The 14,200-nt window shown below is 44.4% G+C and overlaps 2 protein-coding genes across 2 annotated transcripts in view; both read left to right on the top strand.

Annotated features, from left to right (window-relative positions):
* The window catches only part of GPCPD1 (glycerophosphocholine phosphodiesterase 1), a gene marked incomplete at both ends in the record, with an annotated part of 31,318 nt that extends 28,000 nt beyond the window's left edge, over positions 1–3,318 (top strand). Inside the window, one exon of the mRNA XM_079550489.1 lies at positions 3,114–3,318. Coding sequence (XP_079406615.1) covers positions 3,114–3,318 — 205 coding nt within the window. The remainder of the gene's footprint in view (positions 1–3,113) is intronic.
* A 3,255-nt stretch (positions 3,319–6,573) lies between these two features.
* THUMPD2 (THUMP domain 2 tRNA and snRNA guanosine methyltransferase) lies at positions 6,574–14,007 on the top strand (the record flags this gene model as incomplete). The annotated part of the gene is made up of 10 exons (XM_079550155.1): positions 6,574–6,666; positions 6,787–6,919; positions 7,088–7,503; positions 8,649–8,726; positions 9,506–9,558; positions 9,842–9,929; positions 10,525–10,596; positions 10,942–11,056; positions 12,111–12,228; positions 13,692–14,007. 10 exons carry the CDS (start codon positions 6,574–6,576, stop codon positions 14,005–14,007), a joined length of 1,482 nt encoding a protein of 493 aa, XP_079406281.1.
* Positions 14,008–14,200: the final 193 nt, after the last annotated feature.

Raw genomic sequence — 14,200 nt, 5'->3', positions numbered from 1 at the left:
TACTCATTTCTTACTCTCTTATTCCTATTTCTTCCACCTTGCTGACATCTTCCCACAAAGATAATACCAGTTCCTAAGCTCTTCCTTAATCCTCAGTTATTTCTCCAAAGTTTGCAGTAGAATTAAATTTAATACATATCCCTTACAGGGAACATGTCACTTGCTGAAAATTGCATCTCATCTTAAGCCCTGGATGCTTTGAAATGTGGGTGGTATTTGCAAATCCTGGATGGTATGCCTAAGTGTAAGACCTGACTGCGAGTGCTTCCACTCACAGCTGGAGTTGGTGGGTTAAGAAACAGTCTTTCAAATCACTTGAAAAGAACTAAGTTAATATCAAGAGTTAAATTACCAAAATTTCAAGAGGTGTGGTGTGAGCATCAATTAGGAGATGCACAGAATCTGTGTTCTGTGGAGCTTGAAGTTTAGAGGTGGATAAATTCAGTACTGCTGTGAAGCTGAACTGAAGTAGTCAGGAGAGACAGATGGACATGGCTGTTTGAAGGTCTAGAAATATGCATGGACTTCAGTTACCTGTTCTATTATTGTAAAGCTATTTGCCTGTTATTGTAAAGCTAATAAGCCTGGCATTTTATGTTGCTATTTACTTGTGCTTTACTAAACCACCTTTCCTAGTGTTGTTAGCCAGAATATTAGCAATTACAAGGATTTCAGTGAATTGAGCTTGCTTGGATATGGCCCTGAGTTACTGCTTTTGTGAGCATCTGGTAGCTGTCAAAGCTCATGTACTGTCTGGATAGAGATGACTTCTATACGCTGTTTTTCTGAACTTTAGTCTGCCATGTAAAGATGAGCAAAAACGTTGTTGTGAAGATGGGAGAAAAACTGTGTCCTGAATACCAGAAGTTGCTGGTACCAAATGTCGGGCAAAACAAATGCAGGTAGGGGGGTCTGACTTTGTTCTGCATGGGGAAAAGTTGCAAGACTAAATCTGGGCAGCTTGCAAATGCCAGTGCTGTTTAAGGAGCCATGTCACTGGGGCAAGGGGAAGAAACTTCTTCCATCCACTCCTTTCTCCACTCGGGCAATGGATTATTAGACATACTTGAAGTCATTAAACTGAAAATGAATCGTCTTGTGTTGTTCACAGGACAATATTCTGCTTTTTTGCTATGTTCAGTGATCTTAACACCTAAAATGCTGGAACTACTTGTGTTAAAAGAATGGTCTGTAGAAAAGGTGCAGCTTTGCCAGAATAGCCAGGCTTCTATTTGGGCCCTGAAAAGTGCATTGAAAATATGACTGGACATCCTCCTGTAATACTAAAAGCTGAATATCATGCCTAAAACGCTTCTTGTGTTTGTTTGTTTTTTTTGTTTGAAGTGTAGCCTCACTTAAAGAGGAAATACAAACCTGGTGTAGAAACATTCTTGGAATTGGCAGAAAGGATGCATGTTAAGGCAGGGTTTTGGAGGGCATTGTGGGTTGTTTGTTTTTTTTCTCCTGCAAAAGCTTTGTAAATAGCGTGGGAAATCCTTCTGCTGAATTTAGTTAGTAAGATCAATAGTCCCAAGGTTCTGTAAGAAGCTGGCTATCTACTAAATACCGATGTGGAGAGGGGGTGGCTGCTAACTTATATTTGCATTATGGGATTTTTTTAATCCTCTCTGTACAGTCAGAGCTGTGCTCGTTCAGTAATACATCCGGCTGCATGGAAGTGGTGAAGCCAGTCAGCCTGCCATGTGTGCCAAAAGGCTTTTCATCAGAAATCTGAGTGCGTTGGTCTCCCCTCTGCAGACGGGTTCCGTGCTGGCTTCAGTATGGCTCCTTGCTCAGCTGGAAGGCTCCTCACTACGTTCTGTTTTCCAAAACTAATGCAAATGTAGTTGCTGTAAAAGGCAAAAGAATTTTAAAAACTTGTCAGAACTAAAAATCTGTTTTAAAATGTGCCGTTTTATTTGCCTGAAACTGAGCATTACTGAAATAAGTGTAACAGCATGCATATATGCAGGAATAACTAGCAGAGGTTGATTTTTATAACTGAACCTGCTTAGTGACTAAGGCATTACCTGGTGGCAGGGTAAGCCTTTCCTGTTTTCTGAATTGCACGGTAAGCCTGAATTTGGCTTGAGATGGAATGAAATAGTGTTTGGTAGCTGAGAATCTGCTCTCTCAAGTAGTATTATTGAGCTCTCTGTATCTATCAGTTGTCATGGACATAAATAGGAGGCGTTACTTTTGTCCTTGTCTTTTCTTCACTCCTCCTTGGATCAAGCTCCAGCCAAAGTTAGCAAGAAATACTTCACTGAATTTTAATAAAATTTATTAAGGAGGGAGATCCACATTAGTAGTAGTGTGTTACAGTCTGTTCAAATGATCTTGAAGCTCTGAACTTGCAGGTGCTGAACTCTGCTCTCTGTGACTGCAACAGGGCCTGAGGGAACGGCATGGGGCTGTGGCAGGGAAGGGGCAGCTGGGGGTCAGGGACAGGGACTGCATCAGAGGGCGGTGGGCACGGAACAGGCTGCCCTGGGCAGTGGGCACTGCCCTGGTACCAGTGCTCAGGGAGCATTGGGACACTGCTTTCAGACATTGGTTTTGGGTTTAGGTGGTGCTGTGCAGAGCTCAGTTGGGCTCATTGATCTTTATGGGTCCTTTCCAACTCAGGATATTCTTCGGCTGTAGGGTTTGAAGCCTAAAATAATGTTTTCTGCTGCTTTGTGTCAACTGTGGAAGCACATTTTCAGAAGAGTAACAAGGGTAAATACCAGTGGGTAACTTCTTCTACATCAAATCAACCATTGTGTAAAAGGCACAACACTGTATGCTGCAAGATTAGAGACAAGACTTAAGGTAATGGTCTCGAACGTTGTGCTTTTATAGATTTGCTGGTGTCTTAGTTAGCTTCACAGAAACATAGAATGGTTTGTGTTGGAAGGACCTTTAGGACTGCCTCGTTCCAACCCCCTGCTATAGGCAGGGACATCTCCCTTTCAGCCAGGTTGCTCACAACCCCATCCAGCCTGGCCTTGAATGATTCCAGGGAGGGGGCACTCACAACCTTTATTAGGCTTACTTTATTACCAGCAATGATTTAATCTAGTATTTCTGTGAACTGTCAGGTAACTGTTATCTTTTTTTTGTTTATTTAGGATATACGACTCGAATCCCGAACAACCAAATATATTCCAGGTAGAGCAACTGGAACGTCTGAAGAAGGAATTACCAGAGTTGAAAAGCTGCGTGTGTCCCACTGTTAGCCACTTTAAGTCCATATCTCCATGTAAATGTCATCTTAGTTGCTTAGAAGAGAAAGCTGTAGATAACTTGCAGAGCGTTCAAATGCAAAAGGACTGACTGTAGGCAGAATGCTGGTTTGTATCTGTTTAATTGTGACCATTGAAACAGTGCTATCCATGCCTTAGTGTTTGTTTATTTTAAGTTTCCCAAACAGCAATAACTGTGTTCCTCCCTTCTGACAGTACTTGTTCAAGTTCCAAACAAGATTCAAGTATTGAGCCAGCTGTAGCTGTTGTTCCAGTTTACGTAGTTTTAACTTTCTCATAATCAAGTCTCAAATTTTGAAAACAAAATGAAGTATTAACACTAAGTGTATTTTAAAAATAAGCACTCTGAGGAGTGGAATCTCAAAAACCACATTGTAGAGAAATTACAATGATCTGGTAATGAAAGCAGTTAAAAAATACATTGATCTGACTTAAATTGTACTTGAATAGCGCAGCTTGTTAGCCTGCACCTGACAACAGGAAATGAAGAGTGGTCTTAAGGCACATCTAATTAGATCTGGCCTGAATAAATTGGTACCTCATCTATATACATATATATATTGTATGTATTTGCACTGAGACATCAATGTGTACTAAGCTTTGTGCCATTTCAAAAACATCCGTGCATTTTCTTTAAGTAAATTGCAATGCATGTGAACTCATTTCCTCCCCCTCCAGTGGACATTCAGGCTGCTGCCATTGTTTCCTCATTTGCCAACCGAGTGGTACGGTGTCTGTGTGGAGCAGTGAGGGGTGAACCACCAGAGCGACATCTTTCATTTATCTCACACAAACCTGCTGAACTTTTTAGGAATGTTGCTTAGAATTTTAACAGAATTACAGAAATACCTTCAGTGGTTGATAATCTTTTGCACAGTAACCTTAATAAACAAAATACGTACGAATGCACAAACTCTACAAAATGCATGCTTTAGTTATAAGCATGGGATTTAGGTGTTTGAAGTCCTTGCATCTTTACGGTGCTAGTTATGTGTGAAGGGTGCAAGGACTCACTGAACTACTTCATTTTTTTGCCTAAAACCACAAGCCTGTTATTCACAAACATTTGGAGGAGGAAGAAGAAGCTGTACCATACATGGTTTGTCTTTTTCATATAATATAAGCCACTAGCTTTTGTATTTTGCAATATTTGAATTATTATTACTGTTTTTTTGTTGGTTTTTTTTTTTTTTTCTTTTTAGAGCAAGAATCACAAAGGTTCTGAATTCAGATAATCTGTATGCTGTTGGCTGATACCTATCCCTTGTAATTTATTACCAACTCATAGTTTAGAATTAGTAGATGCATGTCCTTTTTCCTTCTGGAGTTGCAGGTCATGCCAACACAACAGCTGTAACTTTCTACCGAAGTGTTAATGTATAGTAAGAATGGAAAATATTTATTTTTTTCTCTTGTAAATTGACAATGAAAACAATAGTGTGTACTATATCTTTATATACAGTCATTGCAACATAGAACTGATTGTACAGAGTAAAGCCATTGCAAATATGTGCTTGAGCTCACACCTCTGAGCAGTTTGAAACAGCTTGTTTCAATTTGCCTTGTGTATTTTAGTATTTAAAGTTTGTCCTGCACAAACAGCACAGTAATGACTAGAAACTTGGAAGCTGTCTTTTGTATATTAAAAAAATAAATCTACCTTCAGAACTGTGCAAGCTGTGGGTGTTTTTGGTGGGAGAGAGCACAGAACTTCATGTTTGAGATCAAGTATGATCACTTGTACCTGGTACTGAATACAGCGACTCCAGATTGCTGACTTAGCAACGTGTATTGTTAATTCTTAATTTTAATTTGTATATCCCTTGTGGATTCTTTCGAAGGATGTTCAGGCCTTTCCCAGCTCATGTGAAAGCGCTCCCAGTTATATGTGCTGCTTCATGAACGCTGGGCAGTGCAACCACAGCGCTGTAGGAAGTGACAGCTGCAGCGTGTGGAGGTGATGCTATCTGAAGCGCACTCGTGGAGCGTGTGATGCTGAGAAGGGCTCATAGGCACCTCGAACACCTTATTTCTTAACCTTCAGATGGACAGGGAACAGCATTTGCCTTTTCTGCTTTTCCCCTGGAGAGATGAGAGGAAACTTTCCTAAGACTGAGGACAAAATGATTCCTGAAGGAGGCTCACCTTGAACTGTACAGCACTGAGGGAAAGCTGTTGCAGTGCCAAAGAGGATTTTTGGCTCTCTTGGGCAATTGTTCCACTCTTGCACCCTCATATGAGTGTGTGGTCACGCTGTGCTGACGCCCAGATGGGGTGTAGGCTCCTTGGCAACACAGGACTTCTGCTGTGACTGCTGAGCAGTCTGACTGTCACTAAGGTAAACACGCTGCTTGGTGAAAGGCAGCTGTCAGTTTTCCAATTGGCCAGAGGGCAAATCAAGATGACACACATTGCTGTATGCCTCCGAGTTCTTCACAAGCTTAACCTTCCCCAGCTCTCACCCAGCTGTTAGCTCACTTGCTTCTTACAGGCATCAGAACCAAAACGGGTCAAGACCTAGCTGTGGATGTCCCTGTTGACTGCAGGTGAGTTGAACTGGAAGCGTCCCTTCCACTTCCTAAGGATTCTAGGATTGCACGGTGTCTTTGCTGGGGCACCACAATTTGCCTCTGGCTTTGTGTTCGGAGGCCCATCTTGGGACAGAGCTGTGCTTAGAGCCCGCAGTGTCAGTAGCAGGCATTGCTGGCTGCTTCCGGGCGTCGACCACGACTGCTGCCATGGCGGGGCACTGCTGTTCCTCAGCTCGGCACGCACCCTGCTGGGTGGTGCTGAGCGCTGCTCTGTGCCGCTCCTGGGCCGGGAGCACCGCTATGGATGGAGAAAGAAAAAGCAAGAAACGGAGACCCTTCCGGCTGAGAAAAGAGAGCCAGGATCGAGTTCCGGTTTCCACCTGGCATGCCTTCGGATCTGCCGCCTCTTGCTTTTGAGTGCTTGCTGCAAACCAGGGTTGACTGGAGCACAGTTTATTTTATTCCAGCCAAGGGACAGCTCCGTTTCTTTAAAAATTCTTTCTAGTTTGATCCAGTGCTCTCTGATTTGCGGCAGGTGAGACTGGACTTCACTCCTTCGGAGCGTTTCTGCCCTTTCGGGCTCAGACCGGACCGTACAGGACTGCTGGCGGCCGCGGTACTTCATACTCCGCCTCCGTTCCCCCGTACTAAGCGGGAAGGAGGAAGACTGATGACGTTTCCAAAGCGCCGGCACTCCGCACGTCACGTTCGTCCCTCGGGCGCACGACACGGCGCGAGGAAGAGCCCCGCCGCGCCCGGGGGGCGGCCCGAAATGGCGGCGGGGGCGGGGCAAGATGGCGGCGGGCGCGCGGTACTTCTGCACGGCGGGCCGCGGACTCGAGCCCTTCCTGGCGCGGGAGGTGCGCGCGCGGCTCGGCGCTACTGAGGTGAGGGCGGCACCGCGCGGGGCGCTGCCTGCGGCCGTACCCCTCCCACCGCGGGGGGCGGGGGGGGGTCCTCAATGCTGACAGAAAGCGCGTTTCTGCGCGTCTGCTTGTTTCTCTAAGGTGGACTATGTCTTAGGGAAGGTTTTCTTCACCACCGCCGCGGAACCGGGCGAGCTGAAGGAGCTCAAGTCGGGAGAGCGGCTGTTCCTGCTGCTGAAGAAGCGCGTCCCGCTTTCCGTCTCTAGAAATAAAGGTACCGTTCGCTGCTCGCCCCTGTATAGAGCTGTCTGTGGTGTAGGCTGCTGCCCTTCGGGATTCACACCTCGATGGCACCTAAGCGTGATCTCTGTTGACAGCTGCTCTCGTGCCGTAAGAGAATGAAGAGCTGAGATTGAACTGCTTAAACTGCTTTTTCTTCCAGGGAAAATGCTGCATGAGATTAAAAGCCTTCTCACTGAGGAACCCAAGTCCTGCCTGGATGTTATTGCTACTTGGAGAAAACTCCGTAGTCATGAGGGGAAAAAGGATGAGGTTTCTCAAGAGAGCCCAAAACCTCACAAGAGAAAATCAGAAGAAGAGATTAATATTGCATCTAAAAGACAGAAAACGGAGCAAGTAAGAGAGACTGTGTCTGAAGAATGTCAAGCAGGAGCTGGAGAGAACTGTGTGGTGTCAGAGGAGGAGAGTGACCAGGACTGCCAAACTGAAAGCAAGACTTCTTTAGAAGGCCCTCCCAAAAGCAGCACAGAGCAACCTACTGAGAATGAGAAGCAGAACTTCAGTTTCAGAGTTTCGTGTCGTTGTAGTGGAGCGATTGCCAAGATACTCACTTCACAGGTATGATAAAGTATCCGTGTTCTCACAGATTTTAGCAGAGGTGAAAGGAGACATGTAGTTTATTTGCAGTTTAAATTCTGTTTTGGAGTGACAGACTGATCCTGTCTGATCTCAAAGAAGAAGAAAAAAAAGCCGTAAAACCTGAATCTACCTTAAGAAAGTGGAAATACAAGTGCTGTTGTTAACTTCAGGACGCTGTTACTTTTTCTTTTTTTTTTCTTTCTTTTTTTCAAATCAGTGCCTTTTATTGAGGACTGGTGGAGGTAAGAGGCTGAGTAGCAGGTTAGGTGAAGCCTGGTGGCCGAGGAGCAAAGTGCACGTAGCTCTCAGCTGCCTGGAGGGCTGCTACAAGGACGGAAGAGCTGAGCGGCTCCCAGTTGCGACAGTTTGGAAGGGTGCTGCTTGGACATTCAACAGTTTGTTTCTGAGGAGAGTGGTGCAGCCCTGGGACATGCTCTGGGCTGTGGATCTCAGCCTTACTGGGCCCCAAAACTCTCTTGAATGATGTAGAGACCTTTGGAGGTGCTTTCCATCCTATTTCCATCCAGCACTATTCTGAGCTGCAATGTATTTTCACTGTGAAAAGATAATAATAAAGGTAGCTGCAGCGTATTTAGGTTTCCCTTATGTGAAGGTAGCAGTAGTTATCAGTAGATCTTTTTTCTCTACTGAAGTTGGTGCCTTGGGAAGATGGGATGTGCGAGGCTGCCAGCAGCAGTGTTTGCTTAAATTTGTGCTGTGTGTTTGAACTGTTAGTCTGAAGGCAGAGACTTCTAGAGGTGACAAAAGCATTAAAACTGAGAATTGCACTTACATGTAGGTAGGTTTCCCTTTAGGTGATCCAGTTTGCAATCATCCAAAATACTTTGCGTGTGATATGCAGCCCTGAAATGACTACAGCTGCTTGTTCAAACTTGGGCAGGACTTGAATTTCAGCTTTCCACCCTCCAGGTGTGCAGCAGTTTTGAGATGTTTGCACATCTGTCAATCTGTGCTGTTGTTCCTCTTCTTTGTACAATTTATTTTCTATGAATAAAGAGGGACTCTTCCTGGGTACTTATGAGGGATGTGCAGTCAAGGCTGTGATCTGTAGTTTTCATATTTCTTTTATGTTTATTGCCTGATCCTCGTCTCTCCCTTTGCAGGAGATTGGAAGAGCAGTTGGCATAGCGCTAAGGAAGCAGTTTGGATGGCAGGCTGATCTGCGCGCCCCTGACCTGGAGGTAGGGCACTTGTCTGCTGGGTGGCCTGTTGCTTCATCCAGAATTGGCCCCAGAGTCCTTTATTTTTTCCTCTGTTCTCTTTGCTTGCAGTACCACAGCTTCCTCCCATTTGTCTTTCTGCTGCTGAGTTTAACTAGAAATCATCTGGTAGTGCTGAGCAGAGTTTTTCAGTGGCACGTGTACACACCTTGCAGGGCACTGTAGCTCCAGTCATAAACACTGCAAAGGCCAGTATGGGCCTGCACTGGCTGGGGGAGGACCCACACAGGAGATGTCTCAAGATCTGGCACTCATATAAACTGCTTGACTCTCCACGTGTGGAAAATGGAGCTCCCCAACCTGCCTGGAAGGATTATCTGTGTTGGGCTTCCAGCTGCAATGCTCCTTAATGGCAGTGCTTTTTTTTAGAAAAACAGAGAATAAAAAAAGGCAGGGAGTGAACGGCCAAGTGCTAGTATGCAGTCAGTGGTCTCTACTTACAGTAAGTTTATAGGTTAAAAAAACCCATTATTTAAAAAAATAAAAAGTAGTTTCTGTAAAAATCAAAGTGCTTGCTGATGGATTCCTGACAAAAAACCTCTCCTGGATATTAAATAATCTTTGAACCGGCCTTCAGTTTATCTTGCGTGATTACTTCCAATTAATCATAAATTTGTAAAGCATGTATTTTTACTCTTAGACTGGGATTGGAAAATCATAGAATCATCTTCTGTGTCTGGCTGAAATGAGTTGAAGCTACTGCCATCTCAAGTTGAGAGATTCTGGTGTTATTCTTTCAGATCTTTCTACATCTTAATGACATTCACTCAGTCGTGGGGATTCCTCTTTTCAGGTAGGCATTCTCATCACCAGATTTGTTTTGGCAGCGCAGAACAGGCATAATTTCTAAATAGACCTGCTGTCCTCTGTGTGTAGCTTTTGGATCAGTATTCTTAAAGCCTACCTGGAGTTTACCTGAGCACATAGGCCAGGCTTGGCAGTGAGCACATGGCTAAAAGCAGACTGGTTTCTGTCTGTGTGCAGACCTGGGAAATTCAGTTCTTTTGGTATTTCATCTTATGTGGTCTTTTCTGGGTGGCTGTACCATTACCTTACATTGATTTTGGTGTCTACAGGCTTCCGTTGGCAAACAGAGAGTATATCAGAACAGCAGGCCTGCGGTCAACTGTTGCCTGGGCCATGGCATCTCTGGCTGAAATAAGTGTAAGTGAATGTTCATGGCAAAGATGCAGAGCCCTCCGTAAGGGTGGTTTGCTGCTTGGAAGGGCTGAAGCTGGAGTTCTGGAGCAGTGTGGTGATTTCCATGCCCTGTGTGTTCATCCACACGGATAAAGGTTGCCTTACTCGTGCTCAGAGTGCGCTGTCAGCCAGATACCTGCTCTATAGTTCCAGGTCTTTCTAAGCACAGTGTTACTCCTTGTACAGATACGTTTACATTGCAAGGGTTTTTTTCACTGTTGAGGTGTCAAAGCTGAAGTCTGGGGTTGTTTTTGCAAGGAAAACAGAAGCCTCTGTGATCCACAGGTTAATTTGTAACCAGTATCTGTCTGCTGTCCAGTCATGAATTTTCCCTATGTGTGACCTCAACACTGGATGCATTGTATTTGTTAAAGCTATTCATGCTTTATACGATATCGTCTTACCAGCCAGTTTGGCCTGATAAAGCAATGGCTTGTTATCTGCATTGGATTCTGTGCAGCTGAGTAGGAGGTGAGAAATCAGTACATGACTGAGTAAGCTTTGTATTGAGGGAGGAGTGTGTCTTGCTCAGTGTGTGACAACCCCTTTATTCTTGTAGGTGGGTGCCTTCGTGCTGGATCCCATGTGTGGGCTGGGAACCATCCTGCTGGAAGCTGCCAAAGAGTGGCCTGTAAGTGTCTCACTCACAGTAGCGAGGGTTTGAACAAGACTTGTAGTTGCACCAAGAAAAAAACCTGTACTGTAGTTATACCAGTGTCCATCAGTGAAAACCTGGAACCCAAATAATCTTTATAGACAGTTGTTTCAAGTGTCTTAGGACAGACATTCCTCCAGAAGGATGTAAAGCAAAGTCCTACGTGTTGTACAGGTGCAGTGAGCTCTCTGCTAATGGTCTGCAGAGCTTCTGTTTGGCACCCATGGCTCTTCTTTTAAGAATGCCTGTCCTGGAAATGGAGGTGTCAGTGTCACAGAACAGCGAATTGTCTAACAGACTTTTCTGTTTTTTTCTGAATAGGAAGCCTGTTACTGGGGTACGGATACAAGCGATTCACAATTAGAGGGTGCGAGTGTGAATATTAAGACTGCGGGCTTGGATGATAAGATTGAGTTGTTTAAAGCTTCTGTGAAAGGTATGTATGTAAGCTTTCAGAGTGAGACTTTCAAAGTGCAAAGTCTTTTGTGTTTCAGTGGTTATATAGGTGCTCTTGAGGTGGTCTGTAATAGAGCTATCTTTAAAAATAAATAGATGGGTAGTGACTGCATAACTGTTTGCTCTGTGCCTCTCTGAAATTTGACAAGAATAAGCTCAGAATAGAATAATCTTCAGACACAGGCAGTAACTGTCTTAATAGGAAACCACAAAATGGTCTCTAGCCAATTCTGGAAAGACCGGCACAGAATCACAACGGGGTTTAGGTGGGAAGGGACTATTGGAGATCTTTAGTCATGTCATCTGCTCGGAGCAGGGCTAATCCTAAAGCCGCATTCAGATTGCTCGCCTCATCCACTAAGTCCTGAGCATCCTGTAGGATGAAGCACCCACGGTCTTCCCTTTCACCTGAAGTCTATACTTTGGTCAACCCAGCCTGCTGTGTGATTGGCTTTTGACCACGAGGGTGCACTGCTGCATCATTAGCAAGAAAACTAAATACCCCTGGGATGCAGAAAGTTTGATTCTGTTAGAGCTTACACCTTTTCAGTATTTCCTAAAGTGATTCTGGTTGTAATGCAATTACTGGGAGAAAGAATGGGTAGAGGAGAATCCAACATGTGGCTTTTTGCCTTTAATACCTGTACATTTAAACATCTGTGCTTGAGCACTTGCAAGCTTTGCTCTTACTTTGCATTTTGCTTGTAAAGATTTACTCTGTGTTGAGAAGCAGCAGTTAATTTGAACTGTGCAGTGCCCTGCTAGGGAAGTCTTGCTGTTGAGGCAAACATATCACCAGTAACAGAGAATGTTGAGAGCTGGGCAGTACTCTCATGGATTTGTCTCCACTCTGTGCATTAGGCTGGTAATGTTCATAACGTTGTTTGTGAGGGGAAAAAAAAAAGAAGAGCAGCTGTGAATCTAGTGGCATAACTCATGAAAGAGCTGGCAGAACATTCAGTAAGGTGAATGAGGGCGCGGCTGCTGTTCGTTTTGCAGACTGTCAGAAGTCAGGGCCTACCTTTATTCTGCAGCGCTGCCGTTGCCCTCAGAAAGCTTTGATGCCGTGATTTCGGATATTCCGTTTGGGAAGAAGTTCAAGATCACAAAAGACATACAGCTCCTACCAGATATTCTCCAGGAGATGGAGAGGTATGTGCGGCCTTTGGTGGAAATGTAGTGATGTCTTGTGATCTTAAATCCCAAGCTAACAATGTCTGCTTTGTTCGAAACGCTCTCCAGTTCAGTAACATGATCCTGTGCAGACTGTGAAAGTTTGAGTCCTTCACTTGTTCCTCAGAGGCTGCTGTGACTTGTCTTGCAGATAGTGGAAGTGCTGATGGCAGTGCAGGCTAAAAAGGAGTGAGACTAATGTCTGAGCCATGATGGTATCATGAGATGAAGGATTAAAGGAGGATAGCCAAGCAAAATTTAAAAACAATAAAGCAATAAACATTTCTCAGTTGAGGCCTGTATAAAATCACATGCTTTCCTTTTTGGGTTCACAATCAAGCTTCTACTAGCCTGCCTTGGCAGGAAAGATCTCAGACTGGAAAGCAGTGATACGCATTTTCCTTTTTGACACTGTACTGGAATATCCAGCTAGCCACCTGGTCTTGTTCAGATGCCTCTCATCGTCTCTCACCCGGTCATTTTGTGGCAGAGTTATATCAAGCTAATAACAAGTTGCTGCTAACGGGCAGTTGAAGCTATCTGCCACCTAATTTAACTTTCTGGCTGAAAACAAGCCCTTTCTTTAGGATTGTTCAGCAGATGTTGGTCTCACGCAATGGAGGAATGTGGTGGGAAGATGGGGAAGAGGGTGAGGTAGCTCCACAGAATGGCAGGGCAGTCTTCTGTCAGCTCACACTGACTATCCCTGCTTTTTACCCTTGTTTCACGTTCTTCTGGTCTCATTTGCTCTGCTGGGTCATTCTAAGCAAAATATCTCCCTGGGAAGGGGGAAGTGAGGAGAGGACTGTTACCATGAGAGCCCTACCAGTAAGACTGTTCAATGCACTTGCAGTGAGAGCCAGAATAGCCTTTTTTTCCTTCTTTCAAAGCCAAGTATAGTGTTTCTTTTATGTGATAAGAAAAAATAAACTACAAACAGTGGTTAATTTTCCTGTTTCCTGTATCTGACAGACTTGAAAGGTCAGTTGAGTACAGAAAGGGACAAATCTTTCAACATTTTCAAAGGGAAAGGCCAGCTTCAGAACTGCTTTACCAGCCTGGAAAGCTCTCCCTTTTGCTGTAATGGGAAGCTGTTCCTTTGCAGGCCAGTGAAGGCTCAGGCCTTGCTTCTCATATTGAGACTCAATTGTTGTAAGAATATGAGGAGCTAAGAAGCTGAGTCCCTCTTCCCTACTGCTCAAATGGAAAGAGCTCCTAAGGTCTGAAAGGTTTGTGAGTCAGTAGAGGGCCCAGTTCTCCCATTCGGCTGGGGAATTTAAATTCCCTTGGGCCAACTCAGTAAAGCAGTATTTGCAGTTACACTTAATGTGTTTAGGTGCTTCATTGAATGCAAATGACGTCTGAAGTATCACTGTCGTTGAGTTCTAAATGAATCCAGGCAGGACGAACATGTAACCTTTATTATTTTCTGCAATTGCCAGAGTGCTTCGTGTTGGAGGGATTATTGTGTTGTTGCTGAATCAAGATCTCCGTAAGCGCATGGATGGCAGTGCCAAGACTGCTGAAAATGAATCTCTTAATGCCATTTCTGATGGTGCAGGTGAAACGACCGCTGTGAAAGCCTTGAATAATGATGGGAACTCATCCACCTCAGGGACTGGTGTTGAAGAACCTGTTCTCAGCTGTGGACAGATGTGTTTTGGGTCTCTGGTGCCAGATGGCATCTATGAAGTTAGTCTTGGAAAGACGGATGCTTTCATATACAAATACAGGAAGATCTCTACTGCTGGGAATTAGTAGCTTTTGTGCATTGTGCCAGTGTTGAACTTCAATCCTGATAGACTTGAAAGCAGCATGGCAGTGAACTGGTGTAACTCTGCTAGTCCTCAGTTTACTTGAGTGTACTAGGCTGTTGCTTTTCTCACTTTGGCTTTTAGATGGAAGATTCCTTTTCGTGTTTCAAATGTTTTTAATATAAACTGCTGTAACA

Source organism: Tetrao urogallus (assembly GCF_951394365.1).
Source record: "Tetrao urogallus genome assembly, chromosome: 2".
Classification (NCBI taxonomy): domain Eukaryota; kingdom Metazoa; phylum Chordata; class Aves; order Galliformes; family Phasianidae; genus Tetrao; species Tetrao urogallus.
This window is presented reverse-complemented; position numbering and strand designations above follow the sequence as displayed.